The 14,044-nt window shown below is 42.4% G+C and overlaps 1 protein-coding gene across 1 annotated transcript; it reads right to left on the bottom strand.

Annotated features, from left to right (window-relative positions):
• Nucleotides 1-5,825: 5,825 nt before the first annotated feature.
• Nucleotides 5,826-11,389, bottom strand: LOC125885704 (homeobox protein unc-4 homolog). Its single transcript, XM_049571423.1, has 3 exons — nt 10,851-11,389; nt 9,993-10,168; nt 5,826-7,377 (listed from the first exon to the last, which is right to left on the bottom strand). The coding sequence occupies exons 1-3, from the start codon at nt 11,104-11,106 to the stop codon at nt 6,211-6,213; spliced, it is 1,599 nt and encodes a 532-aa protein (XP_049427380.1). The 5' UTR covers nt 11,107-11,389; the 3' UTR covers nt 5,826-6,210.
• Nucleotides 11,390-14,044: the final 2,655 nt, after the last annotated feature.

Raw genomic sequence — 14,044 nt, forward strand, 5'->3', positions numbered from 1 at the left:
ACACTGCCACTAAAGAGCACCTTGGTATCTGATGCTGAGGGCCACTGACCAAGTGTCAACGAGTTGGGAGTGAGACCAGGTTGAAAACAGACAACAGTCTGGCCCATTTTTCTGCCCTCATCATTTTAACAGTGTACATTTATGCTGATGACTTGTGTTTTTCTACTTAAGTCTCATTTCTAATACAGTAAGGGAGTATTTCTACAGTGTGGCACTCAAGCACAGGATCTAAGTACTTTCTCCATCACATCACTGCACCATTGGTCCAATGTGGAGCATTTTTAAAGGCTAGGCTTAAAATAGATGGTTAGCGCTGATGATCGATATCTGATGAAACTGTTTTGTGTTTGAATCTTTTGTCAGGACTTGTGTCTGTCACTTCTACACTTCACTTAACTCTAATCAGGTGTTGGCAGACCTCCATTGAGCAATTTGTCTCACTGTAAATAAATAACACCATATATATATAGGTGTGTGTGTGTGTGTGTTTAACTCGCTGATGCTGAATCAATGCGACACCTCAGGGATGGCACAGGAGGAGGGGGGTGTGGGGTGAGAAAGACGAGGGGAGGGTCGTATGCCAGGCTCGTTCTTCACACTTTTTTTTTTTTTTTTTTTTTTTTTTTAAGGAAGGGGTGTGAGCGAAATAATACCCGCTCATTAGGAGCGCGCGGGCTCCTGGTTAATTCATCCTGGACTGTCATGGGCTTGTGTACGACCCCCGGGTAACACATAAATCACACGCAGAACCAACCGGTCGAGCGGCAAGCTTCATGCCCCTAACGCCGCTGATTTATCAACCAAATTACTGCGAGTCCTGCTCGGCCCCAACACTTTGCCGAGGAAATCACCGACTAACCCCTGAGCGAACCGATTTATTGAAAAGCTGTCCCCCTCCACTTCCATCTCCCCGCCCTGGCCCGCTTTCTGTGTCACTCCACTCATCTCTCACTGACTTAATTAAAATCTATCCCGTTGGCTCGTTGGCATTTATTACAACCACTGGGCTAATGAAACAAAGAACACGACAAAACCAAAGCTGCTTTGTGCCCATAAACGTTCATTACACTACAACACACACACACACACACACACACACACACACACACACACACACACACACACACACAGGCACGCTCCTGACTGTACTTATTGGCATCTAAACAAGGTGGGCTTATTGGGATGTGTGTGTCTCAGTCAGCACCTAACACCAAAGGGGGTTTGAGAAACTATTAGGTGCAAAAATAAGCCTTGTGTTTGTTAACTTTGGTTTTACTTCCTCTTTGTTTGAGGTTACAAAGCTGTAGGTATGTGTAAAATTAATAATAATACTAATAGCTGCAAAATCAAACATTATTACTTTGCTTCTGACCTTATTTAAACCTAATATGTAGAAAAAAATATAATCCACAAACTGAGCCTTGCACATTAAACATCACAAAGCATTAATACTACACCAGATGAAGACATATTTAATGTTTTACATATTATATGGGCTACACATGAACAATTTTTTTATTTTTGTGCTAAAAAGCTTTTCTTTCACAGACAATAAATAAAGGCCTGGTGTGTTTTCACTCATTTTGGGCGTCAACCAGTCTCCACAGAAACCTAACTCCCTGTTAAAGTGTTATAGAACTCAAAAATCCAAATAGACTTACTGCTTACTGTCAACACCAATCATAAAGCTTATGAAAATCCATTTTAACCCTACAACTGGAGCCTTTGAGACCCTGAACAGAAGTCATGTGGCATTTTCTCCATGGTGACTGTGGGCTAAAGTCATGTTTATAAGCAATTATCATAAAATTAGGGAAAATCATGAAGTATCAAGGTGATAAAACCTTAAGTATTTTTTTCTGTGCCATGAAAGAGTCTCCAGGAGTCCACAGAGAACATCAGGGTTAAAAATAAACCAGCTGCAGTGCACTTTTGGATGTAAAAGAAAAAATCAAAAAAACTTTGGCTGACAAGCTATTAGCTGACAAGTTCTCTAATACTTCAAAGTAACTTTAATTTAATAACTCTGATTAGTTTGTGTAGTTTTAAGATTATCTTGAATGTGACATGTAAATTGATCTGGAACAAGCTCAGGTGCTGAATTTAATTGCGGTTTAAAATAAATGCGTGATTTCATTTTGGGGGAAAAGCTCGCTGGATTATTTGTTGAATGAGTCACCTTTATAAAAATGAAAGATCATTGTTGACTTTGACCCAAAAAGCTTAACTTTAGATTAACTTTTCCAGAGCTTTTGTCCACATCTCATGGTCTTCTGATAAGTGAGCCACTGAATAATAATAATAGATTAAATTACACAGCATCATTCAAAAACAAAGAAACTATAGTAAGCAGACACTGAGTTTTTTTATTATTATTTTGTTTGTTTTGTTTTGCATGAGATTAAATCTATAATTTTTAATAAGGCTGATCTGTCTGAACAACAAATAAGGTGTAATATAGCATCAGGTCTATGAAGCTCTGTACCACAGACCTGCCATAATTAAAATGACACAATCTTCACAGCCTGGTTTCTCTAAGGCCCAGTGCTGTCTGCATAGAGGGGGTTTAGGCCCACTATAAATCAGTACATCACTAGTTTCTAAATCCAGCAGGCCAAACAGAGGATCCTTGCTGCCTGATGTTGGCTGCAGGCCCATCCAGTCCGGATCAAAGACGCCTAAACCTAATGACAAAAGCTGCTAATTTACTCCGTGTCAGAGGGAGGGAGGTGATGGAGAGTCAGAGAGGGGTAGAGGAGGAGGAGGGCGTTATAATAGGTTCTTGAAATTACGTTGATAATTAATTGTGCAAATTTGTTTCTATTAAATAAAAATAACACGTATTGGAGAACTCAATTAGCGTTAATTAATCCTGCCTCTAAATTGCGTAAGATTGGAGGACTTTCTCTTCTTCTCTGGCGCTATTTCTCTGATTCTTTCTAACCTCAGGGTTTTTTTCTTTCTTCTTCTTCACTCTTGGAGGTTACAGGCAGGCATTGGACTCTCTCCTCTCCTGCTTTTTTTCCCCCTTGCCTCCTCTTGAGAATTGGAAATGGGGGATGGAGACGGGGAATGTGGAAGGTGCTAAATTAGCTGGCTGATCCGCGCTCATTGCCGCATACACATCCCCCTATTACTGCGCCCCAGCGCCGCTTAATATTCCGGGCATGGCGGGCGCGTCTAGATAGCAGATTTATCAAATGGGAAAATGAATGTATGATGATCAGTTAAATTGAAAATCAGCGCCCGGGTGACAGGCCGCACTGACACCTCGGTAATTAGAAAGAAAAATGATGGCGTCCGAATGCATAATAGAGCAAAAACAATTTACGCTATCCCCCCACGCCGTAATGATCGCGCGTTCAAATTGAAAATTTCTCCCGGTTGAAATTGAATTCATAAAGTGTGATGCATGAGCGGCACGGACACAGCGGGAGGGCCTGTCCGGTCTGGGCTGATCGATTGGTCGTTTGTGTTGGTGCCACCGAAACGTCTCTCTCTCTCTCTCTCTCTCTCTCTCTCTCTCTCTCTCTCTCTGAGTTCAGCCAGTGTTTCATGATGTAGCCCCACAGACACAGACACGGAGGCCTCTTGTACCCAAAATTAACGTAAAAAGTAGGATTTTTTCCCTTGTTTTGACCTGCAGAAGCAGCTAGGTGACATTTTATCTATCTATTTTAAAGTCTTAAAAAACAGAAATATAAAAACAATGTACAAAAACAGCTAAAATCACATGATGTTTGCACAGGTTTGTGCACCAGGCTGCCACTATAATGGTACATTTTTACCTCTATAATGCAGTTTGGGGTAATGAGATCATCATTACAGGCTGCTCCTCCCTGATTGTAAGGCATTTAATAAAAGAACAACTCCAAATAAACATATAAGATACTTAGGTTGAGTAAATACCAATGACAATTTACATTCACAGTCTAGTTGGATCTTAAAAGTGCTTGTGAAGGATCAGATATGTTGCCTCTGATAATACAGAGGCCTCCTCTATGTCCAAAGTTGTTTCACAGTAAAATTTCAACCCTATTTTTCAGTTTATTTCTTTAATTATTTGGGAAAATTGCCCATAATGTACAACAAAGGCGCATTTTATGGGCTCGTTGTCTGTGCACACACGCACCCACACACACATGAGCTAGTAGAAAGGCCTTGCTGAAGGCAGATCAGACCTATATTTTCTAATTAATCGCACTCTTGAAACTAACCGATTATAATAAAGCGTTTCCCCTCCCCAAAAAAAGAGGAGAGAATAAAAGTAGAAATTTCACACAGCGCACGCGGAATGAACGATTTAATGTGATTGTTTCGGTCGAAGGGGACGTTTCCTGAGGCCTTATGGGAAAATAATGTCCTTATGAATTAAATAATAGGGTTATTACTTTCATTGATTTTAGCTGTCTGGGAATTTAGTGTTCAGCTTCGGTCTTAACCCATCCTCCTCCTGCTGTTTTTCACTTTCGCTCCCTCCTCGTCCCCTTGTCTAATTATTTTTCTATAAGCCCCCCGCTTCCTACAGCGCAAATAGCAGAGTCACTGAGCGAAAATTATGTAAATATTATTAAAGGGACTCAGGCACGGAAATTCATTTTAGGTCGGCGCAGCAAAGTAAAGCTCTGTCCCTCGGATCCCCCTCAATTTATTTGCAAATAAAGGCGAGGTGACCGGGAGGGATCAGGGATATTTAGCCGGGCTGTCAACACGGCTCCTCCGCGCACTGGCTCGCCAGAATTAATGGTTTTAATAATTGGGATTTCAGTTTCCGGGGAATTGGTGGCGTTTACACTTCATAAGCTAAACACACTCTTTCCTAAACGGACACGTCCAGTCAGTGCACGTGGGCACACACCTGCACATTTAAGAGCATCTGTCCCTAAACATCTTTAATTCAGCCATTCTTTACTTTTACTTTCTTTTTTGAGCTCAGCCAACAATTGGTCAAAAAAATATTAATGCAATAGCGCATCACTCGCCTCCTCTCTCCCTCTTCCTCTCCTATATCTTTATCTGTCTCCCCCCGAGGGACTCACAGTCCTATTAGAACAAATGACGAGGGGCCCAGGCGCTTTTGTAAAAAGGCGCAGGCAGGCGGGCGCGCGCCTGTCCTATTATGTGCGACACATGATCAATAGGGCGATAACGCAGCAACATCAATATAAGCGACAGAACAATGAGGGATATCATCGAACATCTATCTTAATATAGCCGACTACAAGGGCCGTCTGACAACCGCAGCAGCTCATGAAAATTCCGCCCCACGAATCTACCACCATCTCATCCTCCTCCTCCTCGCGCTCAATAGACTATGCGCACTCACGCACACGCGTGCACGCCTGCAAACACGCACACATCCACGATGCAGCTGGCGCGGCTATTATTTTCCCATTTCAATTTGACACCCCTGCCTTTCATGCTAATTCTATTATTGTAGGAAGTTTATGTGATTCCATATCACTAGAAATCGGTAATGTCTAATAACCCTTTGGGCTGAAAGGAGGAAAAAAAACTGCCTCGAGACCCGCGGCAGCCAGTGGGAAAATAATTACTTTCATATCAAAACTCAGCAGGAGGCGCAGGGTCCTATAGCCCGCGGCCACTAACCTCATTCCAGCTCGGCCTTTCAAATGAATAAATTTGTTAAAGCAATAAATACAAACAGCCAGACGGACTTGAGCCCCGGCTCCGGCTCACTACACAGAGAAAAGGGGGGATTTATCTGCTGTAACACGACAAAACTCCAGCCGCCATGATCCAAGGTTCTGCCACACAGCAACCTCTCCGTCTTTACCTCCACCCCCCCACTTCAACATCGCCCTGGAAAGACAGTGATTCAATTTAAACAATAACTTTATTTATCAAAATGTTTACATATAAATATCATTTTCTCGTTTTTACAATATCTGAGGATTTTTGTTGTGTGTAAGATGTTTATTGTAGCCTAGTTTTTGTTACAAGTTGGTCACCAAAAAAGAGAGAAAGAACCTGCTTCTAAAGGTGTGTAGGCCTAAAGCCTGAATGTGAGGACAGCCACAGCTTTTGGGGGCCATCTGGATTGATCACACGTTATGATTAAAAAATAGATGAGAATTAAGTCTCCTGATTCCTGATATGTTTTTCGAGTGTCTCAGCAGAGCTTTGGGAATGTTTGAATAGTCTGAGCAGTGTTCCTGGTCCTTTGTTTATGTTTGCTCCTTGCAAGTGTTAGTCCATATCGACATCCTCTCCATCTGTTCCGGGTGTTTCTTGACAGTCTGTGTTTGCCTTGAGACACTCGGAGAGGTCTGGAGACGCTCGCTCCTCTCTTGCACCCTTCTCTTTAGCACACGGCTCGGCAGCTTGGCAACCGTTGGTCACTGCCTCCGTTAGAACTTTCAAACTCCTCTCCTCGCCACTGTCACTGGACTGTGTTGAGCTCAGCCTGGCCGCAGCCGTCTGAGCCACACTGTTTGCTGGAGGAGAAACGGGGAATCTTCCATTGCTGCAGTCACCACCACCACACTCCTCCATGTCTGTTCCATCCACTCTATTGCTAATGTGATTGTGGTGATGCTGCGTGTTATGCTCCATATGATCTGAGTTTAGAGGCTTAGTGACAAAGCTGGAGAGTTCAGAGGGGGCAGGGCTCCCTTCACTTGGCACACACCTCTGTCCCAGGCTGAGCCTGTTAATGCTGTTGTCCTGACAGGGTGAGGCCTTCAGGGCTGTTTGGGGCACTAGAAAGCCCAAGGGCTGATGGGTAATGGGGTAAAGCAAGAAGTGACCTTTACCCACCAGTGTCCTCTGACTGGGCAATGAGGGGAAGTCCAGCTGGGATTTCCGTCGAGGCGTGGCATCAGAGAGGAGGCTCTCCACGCTGAAAGGGTTGCGTTTCTGCAGGGTCGAGGACCTCGGGCCTCCTGGACTGGAGCTGTGCGTGCTGCCTGGAGAAACCTGCTCCGCTTCTCCTGTGGTTCTTTGGTTTTGGTGGTTTTGTAGTTGGCTGAAGTCGTGTCGTGTTTGGTCACAGCTGGATTCAGTTTGGTGTCCTCCTGCACCCTTTGATGCTGGCAGTTCAATGTGAATAGTCCCAGAAACGCTCGAAGACTGCTGCTCATTGTCGGTGAACTGGGAGACCCCGCTGTCGCTCTCTGAACCTCCAGGCGTGTGGAAGCTGTCACCTGCGAGAAGTTTGTTCTGTGACTTCAGCAGCTTCCTCTCCTGCTTCCGTTTCTTCTTCTCGGCCCGCTCTCGGTCCCTGCGTGCGATCTCCTCAGGGTCCATGGGCTCGCCACTGCACGTGGTTGGGTGGGAGTTGTGAGCAGGCCGCCCCGGCCCTTTCTTTGTGTTCTCCTTTTTTCTCCATTTAGCTCGTCGGTTTTGGAACCAAACCTATGAACCAAAACACACACACATGAAATACACAGGTGGAGAACTGACACAGGAGATGATCACTGTTTGAGAGTATCTGTTAAACATCATCTTTATATTGGTTCATTATATTCAAATTAATGGTTTTATAGTTTTATTTGTTCTGGAATTAGTTGATTAATGGATTGGTCCATTATCAAATAATTTTGTGTCAACAATTTTGCCAATTATCAAATCAGTTATATAAGAGAAATGCCAGAAATGTGCTTGTTTTAGATTCTTCTGATTTTCCTGATTTGCATGATTGTAAATTAAATATCTCTGCGTTTTGTAACATTGGTTGGAAAAGAAAAAGCAATTTAAAGACATTATCTTGAGCTTTGGAGAATTTTTCTGACATTTTAAAGACTAAATTATCATAAAAACGAAGCATCGATTAAACTCGACAACATATTTGTTAGTCGCAGCATCACTTTGGACAACAATGGTTACACAAGATTTATAAAACAGCACATTCAGTTATTTTAGGCCGGACTTATAAGACTACAACTTGTATGCCATTAACATGACCACCTCCACAATCTGATGCAATTCAGTCCAGTATCCGTGCAATAAGTACTTCCTGTATGTACACTATAATGTTCACTGTTCGAGAGTGTATCCAAAATGATTTGATTATAGTATGTGGTCATTTCTGTATCTTGGATGTAGGTGTTCCAAATAATTTATCCCTCTCAAGAAAATGAATACATTTGCCAAAATGCTCCTTCTGATGTGTGTTTAAACAACACCAGACCTCACACCTGCCATGACAATAGTGATAAATCAGTGTCACAGTGGTTATCAGATGGTAAGGACAAAACCATATTGCCTACAAATCCAAACAAATTCCACAAAGCCCTGAAACAAGTGAAAGCACTGTCCTCTCCATCTCTGCCTGTCTGTGTCTTTGTTTACTGCAGCTTTAAGCGTCTAAAGAGTACATTAGGTTAATAGGTCACAGCGGTGGACCAGCAGATGCACAGATGTGCCGGTGTTAATTACCAATGAGTCTGTGTAATGGGTAACTCCGCCAATTAATTGCACCGTGGCTAAATCGGCCATATCCCGTCTCTGTAGTTCTTTCACACCCAGCCCTCCGCTCATGTGGGGCTTAACACTTGCACGGCAATCCCCGGCTCTCCGCCCTCCATACCGAGCCAAACCAGGGAGCTTCCCCCGCCTGAGAGCCCTCACTGCCCGGCCTCTGGGCGCGCTCAGGGCCGTATGTTCGGCGCTGATAACGCCAGGAGTTTAGCATGCAGAAGTAGGATCCGCGTACATTGCATAATAAGGACGGGACACCAACATCATGTGCGACAATGGCGCTTCTTATGAATTGTTAATGTTGGTTATATCTTTCCCCCGCAAACCTGGTGATAAAGGAGCGTTAAGCAGCTTGAGGGAACAATAATCTGAGGTTTAGGAGCGAAATCCCCAAACAACATACAGCAACGGAGAGCCCTGCTTCTGTCCCGCTTTTACTGCATCCAACCGTGCGTGCGAATTATATGTGGCTCATTTGAAAATACATGGATATACGTTAAATTACACAGAGTGTCATAAATGGATACTCAGCTCCTTTGCTGAGCAAATAATACGTACAAAAACCTATATGTCTTTCTTGTATTATTATTATTATCATTATTGTTATTATTAGTATTATCATGCCACTGTTATTGCTGTTATGCTATTAGGCTATTATTAGCAAATTAAATAAGCACCTAATGATGAAATGAGCGTCACCTTTAACAAAATTATAAGTAGGTTATTTTGTATTTTATTCCTGAGAAAGACATCACCTTAAGTTCTTGCATATTGTTGAATAATAATAATAATATATAATAATAATAATTTATTATTATTATTATTATTATATTATTATTATTATTATTATTATTATTATATATAGTATTATATATTATTATTATTATTATTAATAATTTACAGTGTAAATAGTGTTTTTATTAAATTTCTACCACTACAAAATAGCATAATCTTAAATTATCATACAGTTGCTATTTCTTTCTGTGTTTTGTCTTTATTATTATTATTATTATTATTATTAATAATAATAATAATAATAATAATAATAATAATAATAATAACAATAGGATAATAACAGATTTAGCTTTAATGTTCTTTAAACTGAGCCACCTAAAAAAAATTAATAGATTAAAAATAAGTGTAAAATCGTGAATAAACTGTGGCATAATTAGAAATTATATATTAGCCTATAACTGGAGGAAAGGGAAGAATACTAGTTACCATTTTAACCCCTTGGTTTGCTCAGTAAATAGCCTTGTTTTTATTAACCCATAAATCAATAGGTTGCCTCCATGCATAATTCAAAAGAGACCCTTTATTGATGCCTTGATAATTGACAAATAGCTATCCCAGTATGGGGGAGGCCTTCACAAAACAAACGCCCCTCTGACAGTTTATTTTTAATGTTTGATAGATTTTAAAACGCGAGTAAGATAGAAATGTTTGGGTTTTTTTTAAAAAAAAACAACAACCCACACCTATCTGTTTTCCTCAATCAACTTAATAAATGAATTGATGCTCCTGAAAATATGTGACTCGTGTGTCTTTACCTGAACCCTGGACTCCACGAGGTCAAGCCTGAGCGCGAGCGCCTCCCGCATGAACACATCCGGATAGTGACTCTCGTTGAAAGCCTTCTCGAGCTCCTCCAGCTGCCACCCGGTGAAATTCGTCCTCGTGCGTCTCCGTTTACAACCGGGACTGTCCTTATCCGGGTCCCCAGAATCTGCATTAGTCGACGTGTGTGTGTTTGTACAAGTGTGTGTTTATATGTATGTGTGTGTGTGTGTGTGTGTGTGTGTGTGTGTGTGTGTGTGTGAGTGAGAGAGAGGAGAGAGAGGGGACTGTCATGGCAGGATTTACTTGTAAAGCACCAGTTTAATGTGAAACTTACCTCTGTCACAGCACAACTTGCTTTTTAATAATTTTGTTGCTCTTGAATTCAGATAAATCAGGTCACAAAATTTTGGTCCAAAGGAAACACACCTTACTGCCATATTTGATATTTTAAAGCATTCCCAGAAACTGCAAAAATTAGTTTTGACCATTTAATACTCAACAACCAGCTCACAATACCAGTCTGAGTGAGGTTAAGGAGAATTGTTACCTTTATCTTAACCTCAAGTGCAGGTGTTAAAGTTGTTAAAATGAGCCTGCGCATAAACTTCTTTATTTTCATTTTAAATTCATCAAGCTCCAAAACTTTTAAACAACATGGTTATCCCTGCAGACTGAGTTTCTAGTTTAGAACTGAAGTCTCCAAAACCTTTAAAAATGTTTAATTTAGCCTCAAAGTTCACTAAAATTATCTTATTTGGACACAAAGCAAGCCTACTTCTGTTACACTCGCTGTAACAATACATTGTCTCCACACAGGTATGTTATGAGACATAAAGAGCCAGGCCTACCTGAGAGTTTGAACTGCTGGCTGTCGGGGGAGAGCAGCGGGTTGGAGTTGACCACCGAGGCCGAGCAGGAGCCGTTAAGTAATCCGTCTATAGAGAAGGGGCCAGCGGCCGCGGACTGCAGCTGGTGTCCGCTCGCGTAGACGTGCTGGTGATGGTGGTGGTGGTGATGGGGGCCGAGCGCGTACGGGAAGCCCACCAGCCCGCCCAAGGAGCCTCCGAACTGGGCGTGAGGATGCTCGAGTACCCGACTGTCCATGCTCGCCCGGGCTGCGGCGGGGCCGAAGTGAAGATGCAGAGGGAGGCAGTGTGGCTGAACATGCAGTCAAGAAAAAAAAAGTCTGGGAGAGGAGGAAGAAGCTGCGAGGAGGAAGAGGAGGTGAAGGCGGAGGGGGGAGAGAAGGGAACCCAGGCGGACGGACCGTCTCCCGCGGCCACGGTACGGTCTGTAGAGGAGCGGCGGAGACCGGGCTATACGAGGTATGTCGCGTTTACGGTCCAGCCGAGATGTCAACCCAGCTCTTTCTCTCCGCGAGCCAGCTCATTAGGACTCCTCCATCTGCTCGCGGGACCAATAAGAAACGTTAATCGCCCTGTGACGTCAGAGACGCGGTTAATGGAGTAACGGAAGGCAGAGCACGAGGAAAAATGAGAAAGAGAGAGAGAGGGAGAGAGCGTTGCTTTTTTTCTTCTTTCCGGATCGATCGCTAATTACACCTGGCGCGGTCCTTTAATTCAGCCCTGTCAAAACAATGAGGACGAGGCTAAGCTGGCGCGTGGAAACAGCCGAGTGATTGATGGGCCGACTCCATTAAATTCTCAGGAATATAACCTGTATTTATATAAATGTATTATGTTCTCTGCTAACTTTAAGAAGCGACGACTCTTTCTTTTCTCCACGTCTCCTCTCACGTGCGCGCCCCTGCATCGCGCGCGCGCGCGCGTGTAAGTGTTTTACAGGGGGCATTCAGGGCCAGATTGATCCAATAACAGCGCCTTTATCATCCCCCTTTTTTTCCTGAGCTGTCACATCGCATTTTAAACTACAAGCCTCTCTCCATCTCCCAGGCACCCCTCCACCTCCTCCACCTCCACAGTTACACACACACACACACACGGAGCCAAAGCCAAACTCCGCATCATTATCTCGATTTTTCACCTGAACAGCTTACACCGATGTTTAGTTGTAAATGACGAACAAAGTGGGTTGTAGCCTACATGATGTGGCGTCTCCAAGAATCCAATACCCGCACGTGTAGGCTCCATTCAGCCTCCACTGTGGTGTGTGGATGTGGACAATATTGGAGGGCTTTTTTTGCACGAGTTTAACCATGCTTGGGTCTATTATTCAGACAGATATCTTTTGCTTTTATTTGTTTCCTTAGATAAAGTTCCTTAAAAAGGCCAACCAAAGAAAAGGAGCAACCTGGTGCATGTTTTAGTCTAATACTGATAATACAGCACAATAAAAACGACATTAAACTCAACAACCTGTATGGATTTAATATCTAAGCTATCAAATGTACAGTACTGCACAATATCAGTCATGACAATGTAAACTTATTAACTTCTCATGAACTAATTGGGGAAACAATCTCACCTCCAGGTCCACTTAATTGCTTTCCTGCAGCTTTCAATTAGATCACATGGCAACTGGGTGAAATCCATCAGCTGATGAAGATCATGTGATATGATGAAAAGCTCCACAACAGCAACCTTGGATCTTGAGGTGAGAGTGTTTTTATTATCTAGCTTACTAAAAAATGAACTAACTAACTAATAGAGACCCAAAACACATCCACTGAATTTCAACAAGTAGGCTATACTTCAGGGTTGTGGCTAATGTAGCCTAGGTTACACTATATTAAATGTATTAATGCTGATAAATAACTGTTTTGCTGTGCTACCCATTTCTTTCAAAGGTTCCTTGTCTCTGGCAAAAGTTCCTGTAGTCAAAAAGGGGCTTATGATACAAGAACCTACAATCACTTCTTAATATTTTACACTGGGTTTTTTTCCAAACAGTTATGGTCTTTTCCACGAAATTGAGCAAACAATAAGAGATCAACAAGTAAAATAACAACTCACTAAGTCAGAATGAAAAGTGAGTGTTGCAGAGGACACTGGCCTCAGTGTTTGAGCTCTATTGGGTAAAACACAGATGATATTTTTTTTCAACTTCTATAATTCTGCCATGATTGAGAAGTATATTAACTGATGCAATTATGTAAATTAACACATAATTACATGCATCACACACTTTATTCTACACCTACATAGGCCAATCACTGCAGTAAACCACAATCACGTCATAAAAACAACTTGGGCTACAGTGAAAGCTTTGCAACTAAAATAAGTTTGTGTTATGTAACCCAACAGATTGGTTAAGGCTGGGTATCCAAACAAGTAAGCTGCCTGTTTTAGTCATGAGTTCCCTTTGCTGTTGCGTTTGATTGTGATGGCTTAAAAAAGTAAAGGTGCTGATATGAGAGTGGGCTTACTTATGCTATACACCATATTATGTTGGATGTCAAGGGCAGATAGAAACAGATCCCACAAGACCTCTCTGTGGTGTACCTGGTGGAGCTTCATTGTGGTTAGCTGAGCCTTTTATTGGCGGCACTCGAGGTTAACGACATTTAAACTCTGGGTTTGTGTTCCTCTAAGTGTTGCGCCTCTTCTTTGAATGATGATCTCCTTTGAATAAAACCAACCACACAATGGACACAAAGCCTTAAATGGCACAGAGTCTCAGCGGCTAACAAATCGCAATAGAAAAACACAAGCGCTGCTAATGGAGTTAGTGGGCCCTGGTGGTATTAAGTCAACCACTATTATTGCTCCACCATGTACAGTTTAAGAAACCTTGGAACAACCAGTCATCGTGTGCAGCTCGCTGGTCAGAACACAGAGCACAACAAGCTTTTTCTTTGGACATTTTATTCCTGCTCTGGCTCTTAAAATAGACACTGTAATAAAAACTATTCTCCATATTAATGTCAGACAGGGCACAAAATTACACCTAAGAGCAAACAGGGCCAATTTCAAGAACCCTTAAAGATAGTGTTGAATAATTTGAATATTTTGACCCCGAGTCCACACAGATGCAAGAGGGCTGTCGTCTGAGGGCCCTCGGGATGGGAAAACCCAAAGATATTACTGAGTTACTGTAGAGGTTCTTCTGAGATGGTCTGTAA

The sequence above is a fragment of the Epinephelus fuscoguttatus genome, linkage group LG3 (assembly GCF_011397635.1).
Source record: "Epinephelus fuscoguttatus linkage group LG3, E.fuscoguttatus.final_Chr_v1".
NCBI lineage: Eukaryota > Metazoa > Chordata > Actinopteri > Perciformes > Serranidae > Epinephelus > Epinephelus fuscoguttatus.

Bases quoted from the DNA above. Each gene is read 5' to 3' on its own strand.
- LOC125885704 (XM_049571423.1), bottom strand. From the start codon at position 11,106: ATGGACAGTCGGGTACTCGAGCATCCTCACGCCCAGTTCGGAGGCTCC. The intron at 10,169-10,850 runs GTAGGCCTGGCT...CGACTAATGCAG, and splicing joins CCAGCAGTTCAAACTCTCAG to ATTCTGGGGACCCGGATAAG. The intron at 7,378-9,992 runs GTAAAGACACAC...TTTGGTTCATAG, and splicing joins TCGTGGAGTCCAGGGTTCAG to GTTTGGTTCCAAAACCGACG.